The sequence below is a fragment of the Capra hircus genome, chromosome 3, assembly GCF_001704415.2.
Source record: "Capra hircus breed San Clemente chromosome 3, ASM170441v1, whole genome shotgun sequence".
Lineage (NCBI taxonomy): Eukaryota > Metazoa > Chordata > Mammalia > Artiodactyla > Bovidae > Capra > Capra hircus.
This window is the reverse complement of record NC_030810.1, coordinates 69,386,939-69,410,303: the sequence shown is the minus strand read 5'-3', so window position 1 is coordinate 69,410,303 and position 23,365 is coordinate 69,386,939. Positions and strand designations below refer to the sequence as shown.

Below are 23,365 nucleotides of genomic sequence, written 5' to 3'. Positions count from 1 at the left end.
TCATTTTTAATTATATGTATTTTATTTTAATATCCTTCCCAAAAAACATTTATAGTTGATAATCTAATTTGGGTTAAATGTATCACCACTCAGTTTTATCTTTTGAAGTGTTTTCCACACAGGACTTTGCTCAATGATGTAAGCTTTAGTTGTTGCCATTCTGTAGCAGATGCTATCTATGTATGATTTGGAGGTGATCTGGAAGAAGATATAAACATGCAACATTATTTAAGAAATAAGGTATTTTTTACAGGATCACATCTTAAAATACCTAACTTATTCAACAGATATTAATCAGTACTGCTAAGCTGCTAAGTCACTTCAGTCGTGTCTGACTCTGTGCAACCCCATAGACGGCAGCCCACCAGGCTCCCCCGTCCCTGGGACTCTCCAGGCAAGAACACTGGAGTGGGTTGCCATTTCCTTCTCCAATGCAAGAAAGTGAAAAGTGAAAGGGAAGTCACTGGGTCATGTCCGACTCTTCATGACCCCATGGACCACAGCCTATCAGGCTCCTCCATCCATGAGATTTTCCAGGCAAGAGTCCTGGAGTGGGGTGCCATTGCCTTCTCCATAATCAGTACTATGTATGAGTTATTAGAGTAATAGAAAAATACCTGATCTTTGTCTTTATGGAATTTCAAACATGCAAACCAGAAAAGTAGAATACTATTAAGAATTGCTTCAACAGGGATCTGTTCCAAGTAAAAGAGTAAGGAACACCTAACTCTGCCTATGGGAGTTGGGAGCACACTTTATGGGGAACAAGCATGAAAAGAAAAGTGGAAACTAGTCAAGTTATAAAATAGCATGTTTGCACTCTGACAGTTCATGACTACCAATATTTATACTTTTTAAGTAACCAATAGAGCCAACACAATGTATATATGACCAAATGATCTTTTAACCTGAATGAGTGATTCTGATAGTTGCTACTGGAATTGACAAGACTTGAGAGGCCAAGTTCAGGCTTGGGAAAGAATTGCATGTGTTTGGAAATAGCAACTTCTCTAAGGGAAACAATATTTGTCAGTTCCATTGAACAGGGAATGCATTTTGAAGTAAAGAATCTCAAAGTTTATCAGTGTGTATGTATGTATGTATGTCATTTTCCTCAGGTGACTTACCTTAGCTATGGTGCACATAAGATTAACAGCATTTACTGTGTTGTGTACTGGAAGTATCCGTAAGTTACTACCCAGGAATCTGGGGGAGAAAAAAATCGTTTAAGTTAAATAGGTCATATGACTTATATTTGTTATCCTAAGTAGAAAGAAGAGACAAAAATCCTTTATTGTTTGTCATTTTTTTATTCATTCATGCCTGCCTTATTCCACAGAGGGTTTAATATGGCTTTAAAACCAGAACTTAATTGACTAAAAAGTGTTCACTTCTGATTTAGTCTTGCTGAAGAATTCCATAAATCAGCATGCATTCTGAAACTTGTCACCCTCATTCATAGACTAGCTCTTTGGCCTGCGTTGTATTAAAAATGAAAGGTTAACATTATAAAGTTTATCTTTTGGCAAAACATAATTCACTTGCCTGAAACAATTCAGACTGAAGTACATAAAGTAACTTAAGGAAAATAGGTCTGTAGTGTTACTGTCCATACCTCTGCTGAATCCTGAACATCAGTTTCCATTCTTCAGGTCCATGCAGGGCAGCAGACAGAACCAAAAAACTATTTTGGTGAATGTTAATAAACTTCTCAATTTTGGCTAGAAATATTTCTTCAGCAGACATAAAGCATTCTCTAGCATCCATCAATAAAAATGCAACTCCTAGGAAAGGTGAATGTAATATAAAATGTCACTTTGTCATATTAATAAAATTTTTTTATAAACTTAGTAAAATCAACAAAAATAACTATAAGTTAAACATATATGTAAGTGTCCAGGCCCTAAACCTATAGCAGATGGAAATCACTATAACAAAAGTCTTACACAGCAAAATAATTAGGTAGTTCTTTGAAGTGCTCTGTAACAAAAGGATGACAATCTAAATATTTAAGGGGAGAACCCTTTCTGGGTCAGTAACTGTTTTTTTCCTTTTAGGCACTATCCACAATGAATGTAAGGCCTAATTTTAGTTACATGTTAATTTTTCATGTTATAATTTTTAAAAGCTGGAAATCAACTAAAGAAAAGTAGTTTTAAGCAAACTTTTAGTTATTCCTTGGAGAATCTTTTGTATCATAACATAAACCATTATATAAATTAACACACTCAGGAGCAGATATCTAGGGTCTCTGAAACAGTATCAAGGGTATAAGAATGCTCCAGAAGGCTCCCCTGGTAGTCCACTGGTTAGGACTCAGTGCTTCCACTGCAGAGGGCACAGGTTCGATCCCTGGTCGGGGAACTAAGATCCTGCATGCCATGTGGCAGTCTTCCCCCAACCTCCCCAAAATAGAATGGGCCAGAAGAGACGCTTAATCTGATTAGCTCTTTAAAAAATGAGTGGAAGACACAATCTCAGGAAGTAAATAACTATGCCATTATACTAATTGAATGAACTTAACACTAAAAATTTATATAACCTTTCTGAATCTAAATTACCTCATCTGTAAGGTTAGAATAATAGTTCATTGATCAGTTTGTTAAAAGGATTAAATAAGAGAATGTATATAAAGTGACCAAAGCATACAATAGAGTAGGTATTTACCAAAAATATTTTACTTCTCTCTAGAGGGCTCTCTACAACCAGAAAGGATGAATTTGAGGCTGGACCATTTTCAGCTTGGATGTCTATTTCTCGGAGCTTTTGAAAGTGCTTGTCTTCCAAAATCTCTGTTAGAGTACAGGTCTATTCATAACCATTCTAATAAAATCCTTTACCTCCACATCTTATCACTTCTGTCATTTTCCAAGCACAAGTAGAGCTGCCCCCTTCTCATGTCCCCAGTTTTCTCATATCCTAGTCTAATTCCTTTGCCTATGACTCACAGTTGTATGGTTTTATGATTTCAGGAACATTTGTCCCCATTTGGTTCTTTTAGTTAGTATTTGTTTTATATTATGTTCAGTAAACTCTTGTACAAAATCATGAAAAACGTTCGCCTATATTGTTTTTTTCCCACCTAATTTTTTTAATTGAAGGATGATTGCTTTACATCCTGCATTGTTTTTGTATATGGATTTTGATCAATATGATGCTAGCCTCTTCATTAATATGAGTAATACTTTAAATGTTGATTGTTAGGGAGGGTGGCTTTGTTGTACTTTCATGTTAGTTTCAAAGCAAGTAGTTTGTACCATCCTCTACTAGACTCCAGTGATTTAACTTTAGTTCAACAATTGTAATCTAAAAAGGAATGTATTTTGTAATTGGCCATACGTACTGCTTTTGCAGGAGTAACAAAGTTTTATTACACATTCACCCTTCCCAAAGAGTAACACCTTAAGCTTATTACTTCGTTACTAAACTACCAAATAATTAGAATTTACGTGCACGTATTTATTAACAAACTTAAATCAAGAAGTCAGCAAATATACTGTACCAGAAAGAGAAAATATAATTGATCCATTTTCTACTGAATCTGAATACCGAACCTTGTGGCTTCGGTTTTCTAGGGCAGCTGCAACTTCATAACTCTTAAAAAAAAATTTTTCAGAAATTTTTAGAATTAAAACATCTTTTTAATAGTTAGTTAAAGCTAATGAAAAAACATGAAGTTTAATAGCTTCTTTTATAACTGTACACTTAGAGATTTGATCATTGAGACACTAAATGTGCTCTCTCTATAGAGGAAAAAAACTTAAAAAAACTAAAAATATTTAGTTCTACTGAAATACACTGTGGGTTTGGAAATGAGTTGTGTACTAGTCATGTTACTTAGAGAAGAAACTAAAGACAATATTAAAGAATTAAACTATAAGAGCAAACACAAACTTCTTTCTAAAAAGCAACTTGAAGATGGATTCTTCACATACCCATAATTATGTGGATAAATAGGAAATTAGAAATATTTGCGGCCTAGAAATAGATGCTTAGTATTTAAACCCAAAGTCCTATTGTCTTCATACATATTTTCTAACTCACCTAAGTGCTTAAAACATTTGAAAAGTTTACTAACAGTAACTGTAAACAAATGAACTGAAGAATTGATTGTGTCTTTGTAGTTTTCTGTATGGCACTTCATGGTTCTGTCAATCATCTAGCACTCCACATCCAAGAAACACGTCACCTTCTATTTATTCATTAATGCATGTCAGAATCCATCTTTAAGTTGTTTTTTAAAAAGAAGTTTATGTTTGCTCTTATAGTTTAACTCTTTCATATTGCTCTTAATTTCTTCCTTAAGTAACAGCTGTAGTAACACAACTCATTTCCAAACCCACAGTGAATTCCAGGAGAACTAAATATTTTTACTTTTTTTTTTTTTTTTAAGTTTTTTTCTCTATGGAGAGACTGCATTTAGCGTCTCAATGATCAAATCTTTATAAAAGAAGCTATTAACAATTAGATTATTACCTAAAGCACTTCCCCAGTGGCTTAGCATTCATTATCTGCCTGCAATGCAGAAGACACAGGAGGAAGATCCCCTAGATGAGGGGCATGGCAACCCACTCCAGTACTCTTGCCAGGAAAATCCCATGGACAGAGGAGCCTGGCAGGATACAGTCCATTGGGTTGTAAAGAGTCGGACACCACTGAAGCGACTTAGCAAAGCATTAAAATATAAGTGGTTCATAGTATTTACTGACTGGTTAGAAGTCTAAGTTTGTTAGTCTCCAAGTAGATAGAAATCCCTTACATTTATTTTATATTTTGCCTCATTATTATCATATATTTGCCTGTGTATATTTTAAGTACACAGGTTGGAATTAGGTACCAAATACTTGATTCCTTCCTAAAGATAGAGTATTTTATGCTACTCAAACAGATCCTGACCTAGAGTTCAATTAAGACTCTTCCCATGAGTTTTCTGCTGTTTTCAAATTATATATTGCTTCCAGTGATGGCAGATTAAGTAATTTAGGCCAACTCCCCTGCTGAAGGCATCTAGAAAAGCTGGAAAATTTTTAAAAACCTGCTTGAATGCATCAGAGAGCTAGCAGGATAGTGAAAAATTACAAGACCAAGACCTATACAGAAATTCAAAGATAAGAAAGAGGCATTTAGGCCATTTTCTCCCCTGAGGGCATCTGTCAATTCAGGAAGAGACAGATGAGAGGCTGAAGAGAGCTTTTGACAAAAGTAGAACAGCTCTCATAGGGGCTGCAGCCTAGCTTCACACCATTTCAATCCCTAAAATTGGATTAAAGTGATACTGTATTACTAGTGTTCCCAAGCACCTTGCAGAAGCACTCCCTAGAGCAACTCTTCTCAATTAGGTCTCCTCATTTCAGCTACAGAACAAAATTATCTGAATATTTTCTCAATTCAAACGTAACAAGTATCACAGAAATGAACAGGACGTAAGCTCCTTTATTACATACAATAGAAGCTGGGTGGCCAGCTCAGCAAATAAAAATATAGAACATCCAGTTAAATTTCAATTTCAGATAAACATGATATTTTAGTATTAATATAAGTATGTCCCATGCAATATTTGGGATGAACTTAAACTATATTCATTATTTACCTAAACTTTTTAGTTTAACTAAGTGACCTATATTTTATCTGGAAACCCTGCTTAGAGACTTAAAGGTTTAATTTTCTCTCAGAATTAAGGTTTCTCTAGAGGAATATAACACTATTCTAGGCCTCAAATAATTTCTACAAACATTTTTTTTTTCAAATACAAATTCCAACAAACAATCAAAAATAATCAAACATATAAAGAGACAAAATTACATGAAAAGAGAACTATGAGAAACAACAAGTAATAGAAACAGTAACAGAACATACATACAGTAAAGTTACATGTGCCTTAAATAGCTATTTACCATATTCAAGGAGATAAAAGGCAAGATTGAGAATCTGGGCAAAGAATTAGAAATTATATAAAAGGATGTAACAGATCAAACCAGTCAACCCCAAAGGAAATCAACCCTGAATATTCACTGGAAGGACTGACGGAGAAACAAGCTCTAATACTTTAGCCACCTGATGCAAAGAGGTGACTCACTAGAAAAGTCCCTGATGCTGGGAAAGACTGGGCTTCCCTTGTGGCTCAGCTGGTAAAGAATCCGCCTGCAGTGCAGGAGACCTGGGTTGGGAAGATCACCTGGAGAAGGGAATTGCTACCCACTCCAGTATTCTGGCTTGGAGAATTCCCTGGACTGTACAGTCCATGGGGTCTCGAGGAGTTGGACATGACTGAGCAACTTTTACTTTTCACTGGGAAAGACTGAAGGCAAAAGAAGAAGGGGGCAGCACAGGATGAGATGGTTAGACACCATCACCGATCAGTGGACATGAATCTGAGCAAACTACGGGAGATAGTGAAGGACAGGGAGCCTGGCATGCTGCAGTTGATGGGGTTGCAAAGAGTTGGACATGACTGAGCAACTGAACAACTACAACAGACAAAACTAACTATAAATCTGAGATAAATCAGATCAACAGTTGCTTGAGGCAGGGAACTGGAAAAGGACTGATTATAAAAGGGCATGAAGCAATTTTCTGGATGAAAATGTTCTATATATTTTGATTGGGGTGATGGTTACACAGGTACACAAATTTGTCAAAATTCATTAAGCTTATACTTTAAATGTGTATTTTATTGTATATAAGTCCCACCTCAGTTAAATTCATTTTTAAAACATCTTTCAAGATCAAGGGGGAAACAAAAATATAGTTGATTCTTGTACAACATGGATTTGAACTGTGTGGGTCCCTTTATATGTAGAATTTTTTCAATAAATACATATATTACACAATCTGAGGTTCACTGAATCCTCACATGCAGAGCTGCTGATACAGTGGGCCAAATGTAAAGTTAAAGGTGAATTTTCAACTGTGCAGGAATCAGTGCCTATAATCCCAACTCTGTTCAAGGGTCAACTGTATTTTGAAAGGAAGACAGAGATGGTCCTCATTGAGGTAATTTCTAAATTATGTATTATTCAGATAAAAAGGAAAATGATCCAAAACAGAAGGTTTGAGCCAAAAGAAGAGCAAAGAAAGTAACAAAGACATGAGTAAATCTGAACAAATACTAACTTTAGAAAGTAATAATAATGCATTGTGGAGTTAAAAAATTGAGAGAATTAAACTATATGATAACAACAAATACAATACAGAAGAGGGTGATTGGAATTAGTGTTCTAAGATTTATTTGTCATGTAAGAGGAAGATAAGTAGCAAACAGCCTTTTCCAGCAACCCGAGATGAGTCTATACATGGACATCACCAGATGATCAACACCAAAATCAAACTGATTATGTTTTTTGTAGCCAAAGATGGAGAAGCTCTATGTAGTCAGCAAAAAACAAGACCTGGAGCTGACTGTGGCTCAGATCTTAAACTCCTTATTGCAAAATTCAGGCTTAAACTGAAGAAAGTAGGGAAAAGCACGACGCCATTCACATATGACCTGAATCAAATCCCTATGATTATACAGTGGAGGTGATGAACAGGTTCGAAGATTTAGATTTGGTAGACAGAGTGCCTGAAGACTATGCACAGAGGTTCATAACATTGTACAGGAAGCAGTGACCAAAACCATTCCAAAGAAAAAGAAATGCAAGAAGGCAAAGTGATTGTCTGAGGAGGCTTTACAAATAGCTGAAGAAAAAAGTGAAAAGCAAGGGAGAAAGGGAAAAATACACCCAAAAGAATGTGGTATTCCAGAGAATAGCACGGAGAGATAAGAAGGCCTTCTTAAATGAACAATGCAAAGAGAGAGGAAAATAAAAGATTGGGAAAGATTAAAGATCTCTTCAAGAAAACTGGATATCAAGGGAACATTTCAAGCAAGGATGGGCACAATATAGGACAGAAATGATAAGGACCTAACAGAAGCAGAAGAGATTAAGAAGAGGTGGCAAGAACATACAGAGCTATACAAAAAAGGTCTTAATAACCCAGATAATCACGATGGTGTGGTGACTCACCTAAAGCCAGGCATCCTGGAGCATGAAGTCAGTGAAAGTGAAAGTCACTTGTGTCCAACTCTTTCCGACCCCATGGACTGTAAAGTCCATGGAATTCTCTAAGCCAGAATACCAGAGTGGGCCTTTCCCTTCTCCAGGGGATCTTCCCAACCCAGGTCTCCCACACTGCAGACAGATTCTTTACCAGTTGTGTGAAGTCAAATGAGCCTTAAAAAGCATTAATAGAAACAAAGCTAGTGGAAGTGATGGAATTCCAGCTGAGTTATTTAAAATCCTAAAAGATGATGCTGTTAAAGTGCTGCACTCAATATGTCAGTAAATTTAGAAAACTCATCAGTGGCCACAGGACTGGAAGTGGTCAGTTTTCATTCCAATCCCAAAGAAGGGTAATGCCAAAGAATGTTCAAAATAGCGTACAAGTGTGCTCATTTCACATGCTAGCAAGGTTATGCTCAAAATCTTTCAAGCTAGGCTTCAGAAGTAGGTGATCCAAGAACTTTCAGATGGATTTCAAAGAGGCAGAAGAACGAGAGATCAAATTGTCAACGTTCGCTGGATCATGGCAAAAGCAAGGGAGTTCCAGAAAAACATCTACTGCTGCTTCACTGACTATGCTAAAGACTGACTGTGTGGATCACAACAAACTGTGGAAAATTACTAGAGATGGGAGTACCAGACCACATTATCTGTCTCCTGAGAAACCTGTATGTGGGTCAAGAAGCAACAGTTAAAACCAGACATGGAACAATGGACTGGTTCCTAATTGGGAAAGGAGTATGACAAGGCTGTATAATGTCATCCTGTTTAACCTCCATGCACAGTACATCATGCAAATGCCAGGCGGGGTGAACCACAAGATGGAATCAAGATTGCCAGGAGAAATATCAACAACCTCAGATATCGAGATGATACCACTCTGATGGCAGAAAGTGAGAGGAACTAAGGACCCTCTTGATGAGGATGAAAGAGGAGACTGAAAAAGCTGGCCTGAAACTCAACATTAAAAAAAACAAGATCATGGCATCCAGTCCCATCACTTCATGGCAAATAGAAGGGAAAAAAGTGGAAGCAGAGACAGATTTTATTTTCTTAAGCTCCAAAATCACTGCAATGACTATGCCATGAAATTAAAAGACACTTGCTTCTTGGAGGAAAGCTTTGACAAACCTAGACAGTGTATTAAAAAGCAAAGACATCACTTTGCCAACAAAGGTCTGTTTAGTCAAAGCTATGGTTTCTTCAGTAGTCATGTATGGATGTAAGTTGGACATAAGGATGAGCACTGAAGTATTAATGCTTTTGAATTATGATACTAGAGAAGGCTCTTGAGAGTCCCTTGGACTGCAAGGAAATCAAACTAGTCAATCCTAAAGGAAATTAACCCTGTATATTCACTGGAAGGACTGTTGCTGAAGCTAAAGCTTCAATACTTTGGCTATCTGATGCAGACAGCCGACATATTGGAAAAGACTCTGATGGTGAGAAAGATTGAGGGCAGAAAGAGAAGGGGCGACAGAGGATGAGATGGTCAGATAGAATCACCCACTCTATGGACAAGAATTTGAGCAAACTTTGGGAGGCAGCAGAGAACAGAACTCTTGCCTGGAAAATCCCATGGACAGAGGAGCCTGGTGGGCTGCAGTCCATGGAGTCGCAAAGAGTCGGACACGACTGAGCAACGTCACTTTCACTTTTCACTTTCATGCATTGGAGAAGGAAATGGCAACCCACTCCAGTGTTCTTGCCTGGAGAATCCCAGGGATGGGGGAGCCTGGTGGACTGCCGTCTATGGGGTCGCACAGAGTCGAACACGACTGAAGCGACTTAGCAGCAGCAGAGAACAGAAGAGCCTGGCATGCTGCAGTCCATGAGGTTGTAAAGAGTCAGACACAACTGAGCGACTGAACAACAAAAACAATAAAAAGTTATTATTTACTTTGGACTTTGTGGGGCTAAGTATGTATGTAAAATTTTCTAGGGTAACTCTTAAAAAACAGAAATAGAGCTTATAACTTCCAAAGCTACTTAAAGAAAAAGAGACTATTAACAATACAAAAAGGGACCAAAAAAGAAAAAAAGCAAAAACAGAAAAGGTGAGACAAATAGCATAAAATAAGATAAATAAAACAATAAAAGCAGTTGTTTTTGGCAAATAGTATTGGTTGCTGTCTTCCTCTCTTAAAATCACTCTGACAAAGCTAAAGAAACAGGAGAAATATGGGAGAAAAATACTGATTGCAGAAATCTAACAAAAAGAACCATGAACAATTCCAGTGATGGGTATGGGGCTAGATGGCTAGAGCCAACAGAGCAGAGGGCAGCTTGAGGCAACAATGAAAGAACAGGGTAGATTAAAAAAAGTCATATTCAAAGTCTTCTAACCTCTCTCTTCTTTACCATGAAGAATCATCTCTTGCCCCCTCATTCTAGACATTAGGTGGTATCCATAAGATAAACATCCAGGAAAGGGTTAGATAATCCTGCTAGCTGCAGAGTTAAAAACACTGATCAATTACCCTCAGGCATTCAACTTCCCATTCCTTCCCCCTTCAAGCTGTAGGGACAGTTTCCTCTCAATGCTGCTAAGTCTAGACAGGTCAGTTCCTGTTGTGTACTTCTCCAAAAAGCCTTAAGTAATACATGTTCATATGAATTGTTGTTTCTGGAATCATTTAACATCTCTTAGAATAGGCTTAGCGAGAAAAAAAAAAAGAAAAACTTAAGAAAATGTCCAACTTTCAGATATTTAGACAAGTAGGAAAATGGATGCAGTGATCTTCCTAATTTATCTTTAAAATACATTTTAGATTATATAGTTGCTGATTCACACAACTTTGGATAATCAAGCTAAAGGTATTTTAAAATACTGTTCTATTGCTTAATTTTTAATTCAAGATCAATGGCCCAAATGCCTCTTTTACCTTAAGAGATGAGCTAATAATAATGGTGGTTGTCCATTTTATTTTTTCTTTTCCATCACTTTCAGCCATCTCTTTGGATGAAATCAGCTTCTGGTGGTGCCAACAATCTGAGAAAAATAACAGCAAAAATAACACATAGAAATGTTTGCTTGATGAATGAGTAAATTTCAGAAAGAAATAAAATTAGGGTAATGGAGACATTCTAAAGAATATTTGACAGTCAAAATTTGACACTAAAAGAGTATCTGTCTTGTTATACATTGTTTTTGTTAAAGTCTCTCCAGTTGTGTCCAACTCTTTGCGACCCTATAGCTCAGTCAGTAAAGAATCTGCCTGCAGTGCAGGAGACCGGAGTCCAATCCCTGGGTCGGAAAGATCCCCTGGAGAAGGAAATGGCTACCCAGTCCAGTATTCTTGCCTGGAAAATCCCATGGACAGAGGAGCCTGGTGGGCTGCAGTCCATGGGGTAGCAAAAAAGTCAGGCACGACTGAGTGACTGACAGTTCGCTTCATGGACTATACTCCCATCAGGCTCCTCTGTCCATGGGATTCTCCAGGCAAGAATAGTGGAGTAGATTGCCATGCCCTCTGGGGATCTTTCAGACCCAGGGATCAAACCTGCATCTCTTACATCTCCTGCATTAGCAAGCAGGGTCTATACCTCCAGCACTACCTGGGAAGGTCATTATACTTTGTATGTTAAGCTCACTCAGTATTATGCTTCCCATTAACAATTATTACAAACAATGGTTCCCATTTCAGAGCATTAGAGAAGAAAGATGTGTCAAGGACTATGAGAGATCTGAAATTTCATCCTACTTGCAAACTAAAAAGTTAACCTGCAAGAGTTTCATGGGTACAGGGAAAGACATAAGACTCCTGGATTAGAGACAAAGGACAGTTTTCTACTCACAGCAACAGGAGTATCACCATTTTCTTCTAGCAGTTCCCCAAGGGCAGTTCCCACGGGGGCATGAGACAAAAGCCATCTGTACACACAGCGGGTTACACTACAGGAAAGGAAGTTAGAGCTCAGAAAGCCCCAACCTTTTTTAAAGAGACTGCAAGCATACCTGCCCTCTGCTCTAGAGGCAAATAACATAACTATCTCTAACTTAAAATTATTTACTATACAAACATCCTTTAAAAGACAGTTCAGGGGTGGGGCATTTCTAAAAAGTACACTGGTGATGCTTGTTGATGCTGGTCTGGGGACCACATTTTAAGAACTACTGCACTAAGGGAAAAAGCATTCTAGGCAGTGATAACACAACAACAAAGCATAGTATAGTAGCAACCCAATAATAAAAGAAAATGTTGTAATAACAATTCTGTTATTCTGTTCAGTGCACTAAAGTTGAAGATAAACATGTCTGGGGTAGGGGAGTGGCAATAAAAGTGAAAATTACTGCAAAGCTAGTAGCATCAAACTGAATTTAATTATGGTCTGAATTTGGCACTTTTCTGATATTGAGACTAAACACCCTTAAGCTATATTTCCATTTCTGTGACAAGCTTATATGTTTTGCCCATTTTTCTATTAGATTTCCTTTTCTCATTCATTTGTAGGATTTCTTTACATATTCTGGATATCAGTCTTTATTAGCTATGTTTTCTCCCAGTTTGTACTTGTCTTCCCCCTTTTTTACGGTAATTGTTACGCCCAGAGTCTGAGTCCCTAAAACTGAGAGAATAAGACGTCCACAGCAATGCAAAAGCATAAAGGGGTTTATTGCTAGCTTGAGTTAGGGCCCAGGTCTCATCCAGCACAGTGGAATCCGACAAGAGCCCCGAGCTCTGAATCACATCTACTTTTATACAGACGGTTCTTTGTTTCTGTAACAGCATAGCTGATTGGTTAAACTGTACACACTCGCGGGACTTTTAAACCTCGCATCCCTATCTGGATTGGCTCGGGTCTGGCGCAGGCAGGGGACTACGGGGATTTTTCTGATTGGTCTAGCTACACTGCCTGCGGGAGTTCCCAGTGCCTCAGCTTTCCTAGAGACTAAACCTCAGGCCTAGCCTGCCCCTTAGAGCCTGTCCTGGCTCCAGTTTGGTCCTAACAGTAATATCGGATACAGACGTTACAATTTTCAATATTGTCAAATTTATCAATCTTTTCATTTATGATTAGTGCTTTTTTGTTTCTTTTCCTTCTCTACTCCAAAGTCAAATATTCTCCTTCATTGTATTCTAAATTTTTAGTTTGGCCTTTCAAATTTAAGTCTTTAATTATTCATCTGGATTTTTAAGTAGGGATCCAATTTCATTTTTTGAAAATAGGGCTATCTAGTTGTACCAGTACTGTTTATTCAGTCTCCTTTCTCCCCCTGGTCATTAATAATACCACCTTAGTCATACAATGGTATAACTATATTAACAGACCTGTTTCTAGGTTCTCTATTCTATTTAGTTACTCAGTTTGCTTATTCCTAAATCAGTGTCATACTTTTTTAATTATCATAGATTTTTTTAAAGTCTTGATATCTTTATGGGAAGTCTCTCCATCTTAACTCTTTTTCAGTTGTGCTGTAGCTATCCTTTGGTCATTTCTCATCCCTATAAATTTTACAGTCATCAGGTCAATTATTTTAAAAAGTCCTGTTGGTTAAAAATTGTTTGGGGAGTTTGTTGTAATGTGTTTGCTGTAAAAAGTGTTTCAAGCTCTGCTGAAATGTTGCTGAAAAGCATGGTGCTTGTAACAGTTCAACAATCCATGGTTGCTCACTCCGGCCTACTTCTGCTCTCCCTCTGAAGCAGGTTAGCCTTGAAGGTGGTATGGAAAAGATTTCATATGTGTTCAATTGTTTGTTTCTTCTTCCTTCTCCCTTTAGCTCCCCACTTCCCCTCCTTAGCTCCCTCAACCTCTTTTGTTCAGTGTGTGTATCTTAAAGCTAATTTTTACTACTGGATATCTGACGAGCCACAGATATAGAATCTGTATTGTTCAAAACACAGCATGGAATTAACATTAAATAAAACTAAAATGAAAAAAAAGAAAGAAACCCAAAACAAAAAGCCCTACTAAAGGGACTTTTTAAAATTAGAAATGCATTTATCTATAAAACAGTTTTGGAAAAAAGCATTTTTTTTGGCCATGCCCCATAGCATGCAAGATCTCAGTTCCCTGAAGAGGGATCAAACCCACGCCCCTTGCAGTGGGAGCGTGGACCACTGGAGAAGTCCCAAAACTAAAATTTTTAGGAACTTGAGACTTTGCATCTGTGAATATATCTCCTCATATTTAGGACTTCTGAACACTCAGGTGTTTTCATTTAACATTGTGTCATAAGCATTTTCCTTACATTTTTTTTTTTTTTAGCATTTTCCTTACTTTTTTTAAAAATATGTAAAGGCTGGGTAACTTTCTTTTGTATAGATATGGCATACTTTATTTGACAATTATATAGGGTAGGAAAAATAATTTCTCCTCTACCCTTCTGAGTTCTTGGCTTAAACCCTCCCTTATTATAAAAGACAGATAAGAGAAACACAAACAGAATTTTATTAACACGTATACCTCACGTATACATGGGAGATACCCAGAAAAATTGAGTAAATCCTTGAGATGGCTCAAGCTACCACCTTAAATACCATCTTCAGTTAATGACAAAAGAAAGACATCATGGGGGAGGCCAATTATGGAAGGGGCTTCCCTGGTGGGTCAGAGGGTAAAGCGTTGGTCTGCGATGTGGGAGACCCTGGGTCAGGAAGATCCCCTGGAGAAGGAAATGGCAACCCACTCCAGCATTCTTGCCTGAAGAATCCCATGGACAGAGAAGCCTGGTAGGCTGCAGTCCACAGGGTCGCAGAGTCAGACACTACAGAGCGACTTCACTCCTTGGTGGCTCAGACAGTAAAGAATTTGCCTGCAGTGCAGGAGACCATGGTTTGATCTCTGGGTCAGGAAGATCCCCTGCAGAAGCGAATGGCAACCCATTCCAGTATTCCTGCCAGGAGAATTCCATGGACAGAGGAGCCTGGTGGGCTACAATCCATGGACTCACTGAGTCGGACACGAGTTATCAACTGAACAACAATTAGGAAAGGCATCGTACCAAAGGTAAGTTTTGTTATGCAGATTTAAGCTGGTGCCATTTCCACTGATAGGAGTTTCCTGTGATTTAGAATCATCCTACTTTCCCAGAAACAGAGATGAAGACACCTACAAAAGATTTCTTTCATAAATGTAAATATCCTTCACAAAAGGGTAACTTTTACTCTGTTTTCAGAGCTTTTTCTGTGTCTGTTTTTTTTTTAATAATTAGCTCAAAATAATCCTTATGCCAAATAGGCATATTCTAGGGTGACATTACTGCTACCCTTCAATTATCACTGGTGATTTAAACTGGGCATTTGATCTGGTCGTAAATTTTTCCAATTCCACTGACTTTGCAATACTCGGAATTACCTTTCAAAATCATAAATATCATATTCCTCCCCAATTAAAAATCCTTCAATATTTCACCATGGCTTACAGAACAAAGTCTAAACTGAAGGTATACAAATTCTTTCCTATTTAGCCTCATGTCCTGCCATTCCTCAACATATTACAAATACTCTAGCTATTCTGAAGAACTTGTAGTCCTGGACAAAATGTTTTTCACATCTCATCCCTTTACATATTTTTACTGAAACCCCCCTCCTCTCCTTGACAATTCCTATGTAATTTTAATAATAAGCAGTTTGTACTTTTCCCATTTTCTACAGGCAATTAGGACCTTCCTCTTTTGTAGAACTATAGTACTCCAAATATATCTTTATTATATCAATCATTAACATAGTTATACTTGTTTATATAGTTGTATTCTCAATGAAAAGACTGGAAGCTCCTCAAGGAGTGGTACCATGTTTTATTCATCTTTGTATTCCCAGTGCTGAGCACAGTGCCCAGCACTTTTAGCAAGTTCAAACAGTAAGTCCAGATATCAGAAGCAAAATAAAGGTCACAGCAAACTGAGAACAAGTAAGGGGGTTACTGGTTGACTGCCATGAAGAGGGAGGTTTTTGCCATGTGCCTTTCTTATGTGTTAAATCTGAGGTGTAGAGATGAATTAAATTAGTTTAGGAGAATAATATAAGATACACATTCAAACTTTTTGATAGAAGACCCATGGTGTAGTAGAAAGACCAGGAGTTGGACCAGGGATCTAGTCTTGTTATCTATTACTGTGATCATTCAATGTCTTCGAAAATATTTTCATGGGAATATAATGACAAACAAGAAGAAGAATAACACTGGACTTTCTATTATCTCAGAATAGTTAAGAAAATCAAATGGCGTAATCCATAGGAAAACATAAATATGACATATTGTATTATTACCATCATTATATACTTCTGTCAACTCCTTTAACCAAGCCAAAATAATAAATCACTTTTACAAGACTTTCAGTACTTTTTTCAAATGCTCCAACACAAATACTCCCTCAGTTACATTTTTCTCCCCTAGAGCTCTCTTCTCACTCATGTAGACTCTAGCCTTCCCTCTTCAATATAAATTGGAGATCTCAGTCTGATTCATTAGCTGTCATCCTGGGAATTCCTTTCTCCTCTCTCCTGTGTTAGAGCTATGTTGCCCTTGATTTATTTTTTCATTTTGCAGAAGCATTCTTTAGTTGTTTTTTGAAAAAAAGAATGCATGACACATACATTTATCAGTAGATACAGAGATACACTTTGACCCCCTGCATATCTGAGAAATCTTTACCCTATCCCTATATTTAATTTATCCCTATCTCTATATTTAATCCTTATATTAAAAAAGACTTCCCTGGTGGCTCAGACAGTAAAGCGTTTGCCTACAATGCGGGTTCGATCCCTGGGTTGGGGAAGATCTCCTGGAGAAGGAAATGGCAACCCACTCCAATATTCTTGCCTGGAAAATCCCATGGACAGAGGAGCCTGGTAGGCTATAGTCCATGGGGTCGCAAAGAGTTGGACACGACTGAGCGACTTCACTTTCACTTATATTTAAATGGCAGGGCTTTCCAGGTGACTCAGTGGAAAAGAATCCACCCACCAAGCAGGAGACTTGGGTTTGATCCCTAGATCAGGAAGATGCCCTGAAGAAAGAAATGGTAATGGACTCCAGTATTCTTGCCTAGGAAATCTCATGGATAGAGGAACCTGGCAAACTACAGTCCATGGGGTCACAAGAGAGTCAGACATGACTTAAGTGACTAAACAGCAACAACAATATCAAGTGTTGATACGGAGAAACTGGAATTCTTTCATACACTGCTATTCATAAAATATATGGTACAGTCAGATTGGAAAATATCTTGGCAATTTCTTTAAAAGTTAATCATATACCCACCATATAATCTAGTCATTTCACTCATAGGTATTTTTACAAAGGCAAAAGAAAGCCTACGTCTATACAATGAGATAAACACAAAGGCTTTATTCATAATACCCCCAGCTAGAAACAACTCAAATATCCCTCAGCAGAAGAATGGGTATTGTGATATATCTATACTCTAGTATTACTCAGCAATGTAAAGGAAGAAACTACCGATTCACACAACAACCTGGATCTAAAAAATTATTATGCTGAGTGAAAGAAGCCAAAAAAAAAAAAAGATTACTATGTGATTCCCTTTGTATAAAGCTTTGGAAAATGCAAACTAATTCACAGTGACAGAACGGTGATGATGGAGGAATAATGACAGAAGGAAGAATTAGAAAGGGTAGGAGGAAGCTTTGGGGAATGACGGCTACGGTTCATTATATTGATTGGTGGTGATGATTTCAAAGGTGTATAAATGTATCAAAAAATCATATACACTACAATTAATTACACATCAATTATACCACAATATAGCTACATATAATAATGAGTATCATTTTTCAATTAGCAAATTGTGTCAAAAAAAGAAGCACAGGTGTTCCAACACTGGAGCTATTCAAAATATTTCCAGTGGTGGGACTCTGAAATCTACAGTAATTCTACTTCATTACCAGTTGCTTACTCTTGCTGCTATGAAAACCAAAATTAATGCCAGACAGCTGAAATCAAGCAAAGAAAGCAAAGCTAATCTTTCGTTATGAAAAGTGAAAAATAACCTTCATGAAGCACCTTGACAGTCATTGAAAAAGGTCCCCAAAGTTACCACATGCCAATTATTTTCCAAAAGGAAAAACACATTGAACTTCTGGATAAAATAACCTGTACTGCATATAAGGCTAGGAAACAATCTTTGCTTCTACAGGATCTTTTTTCAAGTGGTAAGATTTTCTACAATAGTATGAAATTGAAGATATCTAATTATCAAAACAGGAATCTCCTAAATTCCTGTTAGAAGCAGCTTTTTTTCATATTCTTAAAACACGGAAATTACCATGATGAGGATATATCAACAATAAGTTCTATGTACATGGAGGTAAGAAAAAGATAGGACTAAGGTGTGTTCTTAAAGGAGGAAAGAACACCCCAAATAGGCATACCTTTCTGGATTGGAAATTGAGACAAACTCAGAGAGCACAACTTATCTTGCATGCAGATCTACCCAGTATGGCTTTGGGAGCTATAGATGCTGGGAATTCTCAAACATAAAATCAAAACACAAAGTAAATGGGATCAAGAGCATCTAGATTTTTTAAAGGCTAAAATATGCAGTTTTAGGATTATTTTTATAAAGACTGATAGGGCTTCCCTAGTGACTCAGGTAAAGAATCCACCTGCCAATGTAGGAGACACAGATTTGATCATTGATCCAGGAAGATCCTACATGCTGTGGAGCAACTAAGCCCATGCACCACAATTACTCAGCCTGTGCTCTGGAGTCTGGGAGCTGCACCTGCTGAAGCCCATGTGCCCTAGAGCCTAGGCGACAAGAGAAGTTACCACAATGAAAAGCCCATGCCTCACAACACAATGCAACGGAGAGTAGTTCCCATTCGCTGAAACTAGAGAAAAGCCCAGGCAGAAACGAAGACGCAGCACAACCAGAAATGAGTAATTATTTTCTTAAAATTACTTAAAGACTGCCTTAGTCATTGTCAGGGCAATATATCATAACGGTCAAGAGCACAAGTTCTGGGGCTGGAGTGAAGGTAAAGTGCTAGTCACTGAGTCGTGTCCAACTCTTTGTGACCCCATGGACTGTAGCCCACCAGGCTCCTCTGTCCATGCAATTCTCCAAGCAAGAATACTGGGGTGGGTTGCCATTTCCTTCTCTAGAGGATTTTCCCGATGCAGGGATTGACCCTGGGTCTCCTGCATTGCAGGCAGACTGAGCCACCAGGGAAGACCCTAGGTTGAAATCCTGGTTCTGTCACTTACCAGTTGACATGCCCTTGGACAAGTTACTTAACTTCTCTAACCCTCAGCTGTCTCCAATTTAAAATGCAGAGACTACGCCCTCTTTTACAACATTCCTGTGAGGATTAAATCAGACCGTAAAGTAGCAAGACAGTGTACTGGTTACAAGTGTGGCCTCTGGAGCCAGGCTGCCTGATTTGAATCCTTGGCTCTTTTACCTACCACTGGTAAATGATCTGACCTTGAGAAAATCACTTAACTTCTTCATGCTGCAGTTTGCTTATCCTTAAAATGAGGATAATATTTCCTACCCCACAGGGCTATTAAGAAGATCAATGTGTTATACATAAATCATGTAAAACAGTAGAGCACATAATAAGTAGTAATTATTATTAAAATGTGTACTGCATTAATAATTAAATAGTAAGCTTCAATAAATGCTAAATATTGGTAAACAAAAAGCACAATGTACATTAGACTTACTTCTAAACATGTAATTTTTATTTTTTTAGACAGAAAGTTTGGGTGCTCAAAGGAAAGCTGGTCCATGTCTTATAAGTAACAGAATTTCATGTCTGTTATTTCCACTCCTTAGAAGGTTCAAATCTTATAGTTATGCTGTAGTTTAGATTATGTCTCAGCATTTCCATGAAGCCTTTTCTAATGATATTTCAATTTTTGTTCTTCCTCCATACTAGTCCACAGTAAATAGTTTATAAACATTTTGTTACTTGATTTAATTGGCATCCACAAACCAGGCTTTTCCTTCTAGAACAGGCAGTTTGGAGAGAAAAAAGGAGAGAGAGGAAGCTGAAGTGATTCAAACTTGATAATAAAATTAAAGGCTACTCAGAATAGAGACATAACCATCACAAAACAAAAGATCAGTTAGATATGGAATGTGTATATACACATATTTAAATATATATATTTTATAATGTGAGGAATGCTCAAAAGAGAACATAAGAAATTGAGCACTGAACTTCAGTTCTGGTTGGTTCTTCAACAACAAATGTGAAAAGGAAAAGACTATATAATTTTACATGTTAGGAAATTCAGGCTGAGAGGATGGTGTCAAAGGGCATATATACCTACAGAATGAATATGAATGGGTTTACTTTTGGTAGACTGGACATGTTAACAGTTATTAAGTCTTCCAGTCCACGGATGCAAGATATCATTCCATTTACTTGTTTCTTCCATTTCTTTCATTGATGTTCTGTAGTTTTCAGTATACAAGTCTTTCACCTCCTTAGTAAAGTGTATTCCTAAGTATTTTACCCTTTTTGTGCTTTTATAAACGGGATTATTTTCCTAATTTCCTTTTCATGTAGTTTGTTGTTTGTATACAGAAATGCAACTGATTTTTATATGTGGATTTTGTACTCTGCAACTTTACTGAATTGATATATTAGTTCTAATAGTTTTTTCTTGCCTAACTGATCTGGCCAGGACTTCTAGTACTATGCAGAATAGAAATGGTGAAGGTGGGCATATCTGCCTTCTTCCTGGTCTTAACAGGAAAAATGTTCATTTTTTCACCTTTGAGCATGTTACTAGCTGTGAGCTCATCATGGCCTTCATTATACTCAGGTAATTTTCTTCCATGGATGAATAAGCTCTAGAGATCTGCCGTACAACACTGTGTACATGCTCAATTGGTCAGTCGTGTTCAGCTATTTGCGACCCCATGGACCGTAGCCTGCCAGGCTTTTCTGTCCATGGAATTTTCCAGGCAAGAATACTGAAGTGGGTTGCCATTTCCTACTCCAGAGGATCTTCCCAACCCAAGGACTGAACTGACATCCCTTGTGTCTCCTGCATTGGCAGGCAGATTCTTTACTATTGTGCCACCTAGGAGTACACAACACTATAATATATACTTACAGTTTTATTAAGAGGGTAGATCTATATTAAATATTCTTTCCACAATAAATGAAAAAAAAAAGTGAATGAGTCCAAATCTAGATCTAGCTCTTTTCCTTTTTCAGTTAGTACCATGTATATTACCTCATGCCTGAGCTACTCTAATTACCTCCTAACCCTCCTTTCAGATCTATTCTATAAACTCTTCTCAAATAATTTTCCTAAAACTTGAATTATAGCTAGATCACTCTTCTGTCCAGAAAACTTCAACGGTTTCCTAAAGCTTAAGAAATTAAATCCAAATTTGTTAGCCTAGCATTCAAACTTCTCTTCCCAAAGTCTGGCCCCATGTTTCCTTTCCAGAATTACTTCCCACTAACAGGGGCAGCTTCACTGACATGCAATCTGTGTAGTCTCATAGGGCCCACACTTAAAAGGCTTCTATACTTGGTTTATCGCTATTATTCTCCTATTGCTTTCCTGAGAATGTGAATTTTTAACCAAGAGGTTCTATGTTTTCATTTCACACTGGGCCTGTAAATTATATAGTCAATCCTGCCCTCTATAACAAAGAAACCTTATACTTTCTCACCTCACTACCATACCATACTATTTTCTTCTATCTGAAACAACTACCCTGATCTCTGCCTGCCAAAATTCTACCTACTTTTTAAAAGCTCACTTATAACACACTCAAAAAGTTAAATTACGCGCATATTAAGATGACAAGGAGGTATCATTTTGTACCCATGAGAGCCTTCTTAATTAGGGTTCTGGGATATGAAACTCTAATGGCATTAGACCAAGGTGAGGAAACTTTTTTGTATAAGGTTGGAGAGTAAATATTTCAGGCTTTGTAAGCCATATAAGTTCAGTTGCAATGACTCAACTCTGCCACTGCAGCGTGAAAGAAGCTACAGATAATAAGGAAATGAATGTGACTGTATTTCTTAAAACTATGTACACTAAGATATGAATTTCATATAATGTCCATGTGTCACAAGTATTACTTTTCTTTTTTTTTGTCTCAATCACTTGAACCACAACTATTCTTGGCTCCAAATGTGGAGGGCCAGATTTGGCTCAAGGGTCACAGTTTGCCTAGCCCTCCCTAAGATATCCATGATATATCATGATTTTGCTTTTCTTCTATACATCTAGAATGGTACTAGTCATGAGCAAATAATCTCTTAAATTATGTTTTACATATTTAATTATCTCATAGAACTGCTGAGAACAGCTGCAGTAAGAGTGACAAAAATTAAAGAATTGACAAGGATATGAAGCAACAAGGAGTCTTACACATAGGTAGTTAGAATGTAAACTGAAACAGACATTTTGGGAAATAATTAGGGATTAATGGGGTAGATAATTTTTAAGGGGCCTTTAGTGTTCTTGCAGGATTTTGCTGGATATGTATAGAATATTTTTCACGCGCAATAAGCAACACTGAGGAATGAGGCAAGCAGGCTTGTCACTATTAATTAACAAGCGTTCTTCTACTCAGTGTTTATCTCTGTTAACACAATCAACTGAATGTACCTTCACTGAGGTCTACCTATGTTATTCTCAAATCCCTCTGGGATTTAGGGGCCAGAGGAACCAACAAGAACCTGAAACTTTGGTTACTGCTTTGCCACCAATTTTCAAAAAATCCTTTGTTTCTGATCCAGGTGGCCTGTTTCCTCATCTGAAAATCAACGGTTGGACCAAATGGCCTCTTATGCCAGGTCCAAAGCCCTAATATTCTAGGCTTTTGTCGTTATGGTTTTGTCTTTCCCAAGTTTTCAAATATAAATAAATTTACCATTGCACAATAACCTCTTTACTGTAACTTGCTTTACCGCTCCGTCTCCTCACTAGTCAAGTGACAGAGACTGGCCTACACATCTTCACGGCCTCTTCGATTTCCTACTTTCTAGAAGAATCTTCCCCAGCCCGTCCCCTCCCCTTCCCCAATCTCCTGGGAGTGGGAGGTGTGAAGAAATTAGAAATTACACCGAAGGAGAATATAAATCATGGGGTGGAAGTCAGAGCTTTGGAAAAGAAAGCAGTTCCCCAAGCCTACATGAACAAGCCGAGAAAACCCGTTTCCACATAGCTCCCAAACGAAGAAAAGGCTGCGGAGGATACTTTCTCACCCGCCAAATCCCTGAGGTAAATCCCTGAGGTAAAGATCAGTTCGCTGATCTTTACCTCAAGGTTTTGCCACACTGGCAGAAGAACCAGGTTAGCAGCAGCCTCATTCCCAAACCTGCAAACACACCTAATCTGCACGTTGTCGGTGACAGCTCCGCTGCTCC

General features: G+C 37.7%; 1 protein-coding gene across 2 annotated transcripts; it reads right to left on the bottom strand.

Moving 5' to 3' along the window:
- C3H1orf146 (chromosome 3 C1orf146 homolog) lies at positions 47–11,098 on the bottom strand. Of its 2 annotated transcripts, XM_005678106.3 has the most exons (5): positions 10,928–11,098; positions 3,503–3,596; positions 1,616–1,784; positions 1,128–1,206; positions 47–198 (listed from the first exon to the last, which is right to left on the bottom strand). In XM_005678106.3, exons 1-5 carry the CDS (start codon positions 10,994–10,996, stop codon positions 64–66), a joined length of 546 nt encoding a protein of 181 aa, XP_005678163.2. In that variant the 5' UTR covers positions 10,997–11,098; the 3' UTR covers positions 47–63. The 2 variants fall into 2 exon arrangements, 1 of the variants encoding a protein (XP_005678163.2); XR_001917834.1 differs by lacking the exons at positions 47–198; positions 3,503–3,596.

Excerpts from the sequence above, each read along its gene's own strand:
- C3H1orf146 (XM_005678106.3), bottom strand. The coding sequence starts at position 10,996 with ATGGCTGAAAGTGATGGAAAAGAAAAAATAAAATGGACAACCACCATT. Across the intron at positions 1,785-3,502 it reads AATTATATTTTCTCTTTCTG|GAGTTGCATTTTTATTGATG; the intron begins GTACAGTATATT and ends CACCTTTCCTAG. Across the intron at positions 1,207-1,615 it reads ATGTTCAGGATTCAGCAGAG|ATTCCTGGGTAGTAACTTAC; the intron begins GTATGGACAGTA and ends TTTCTCCCCCAG.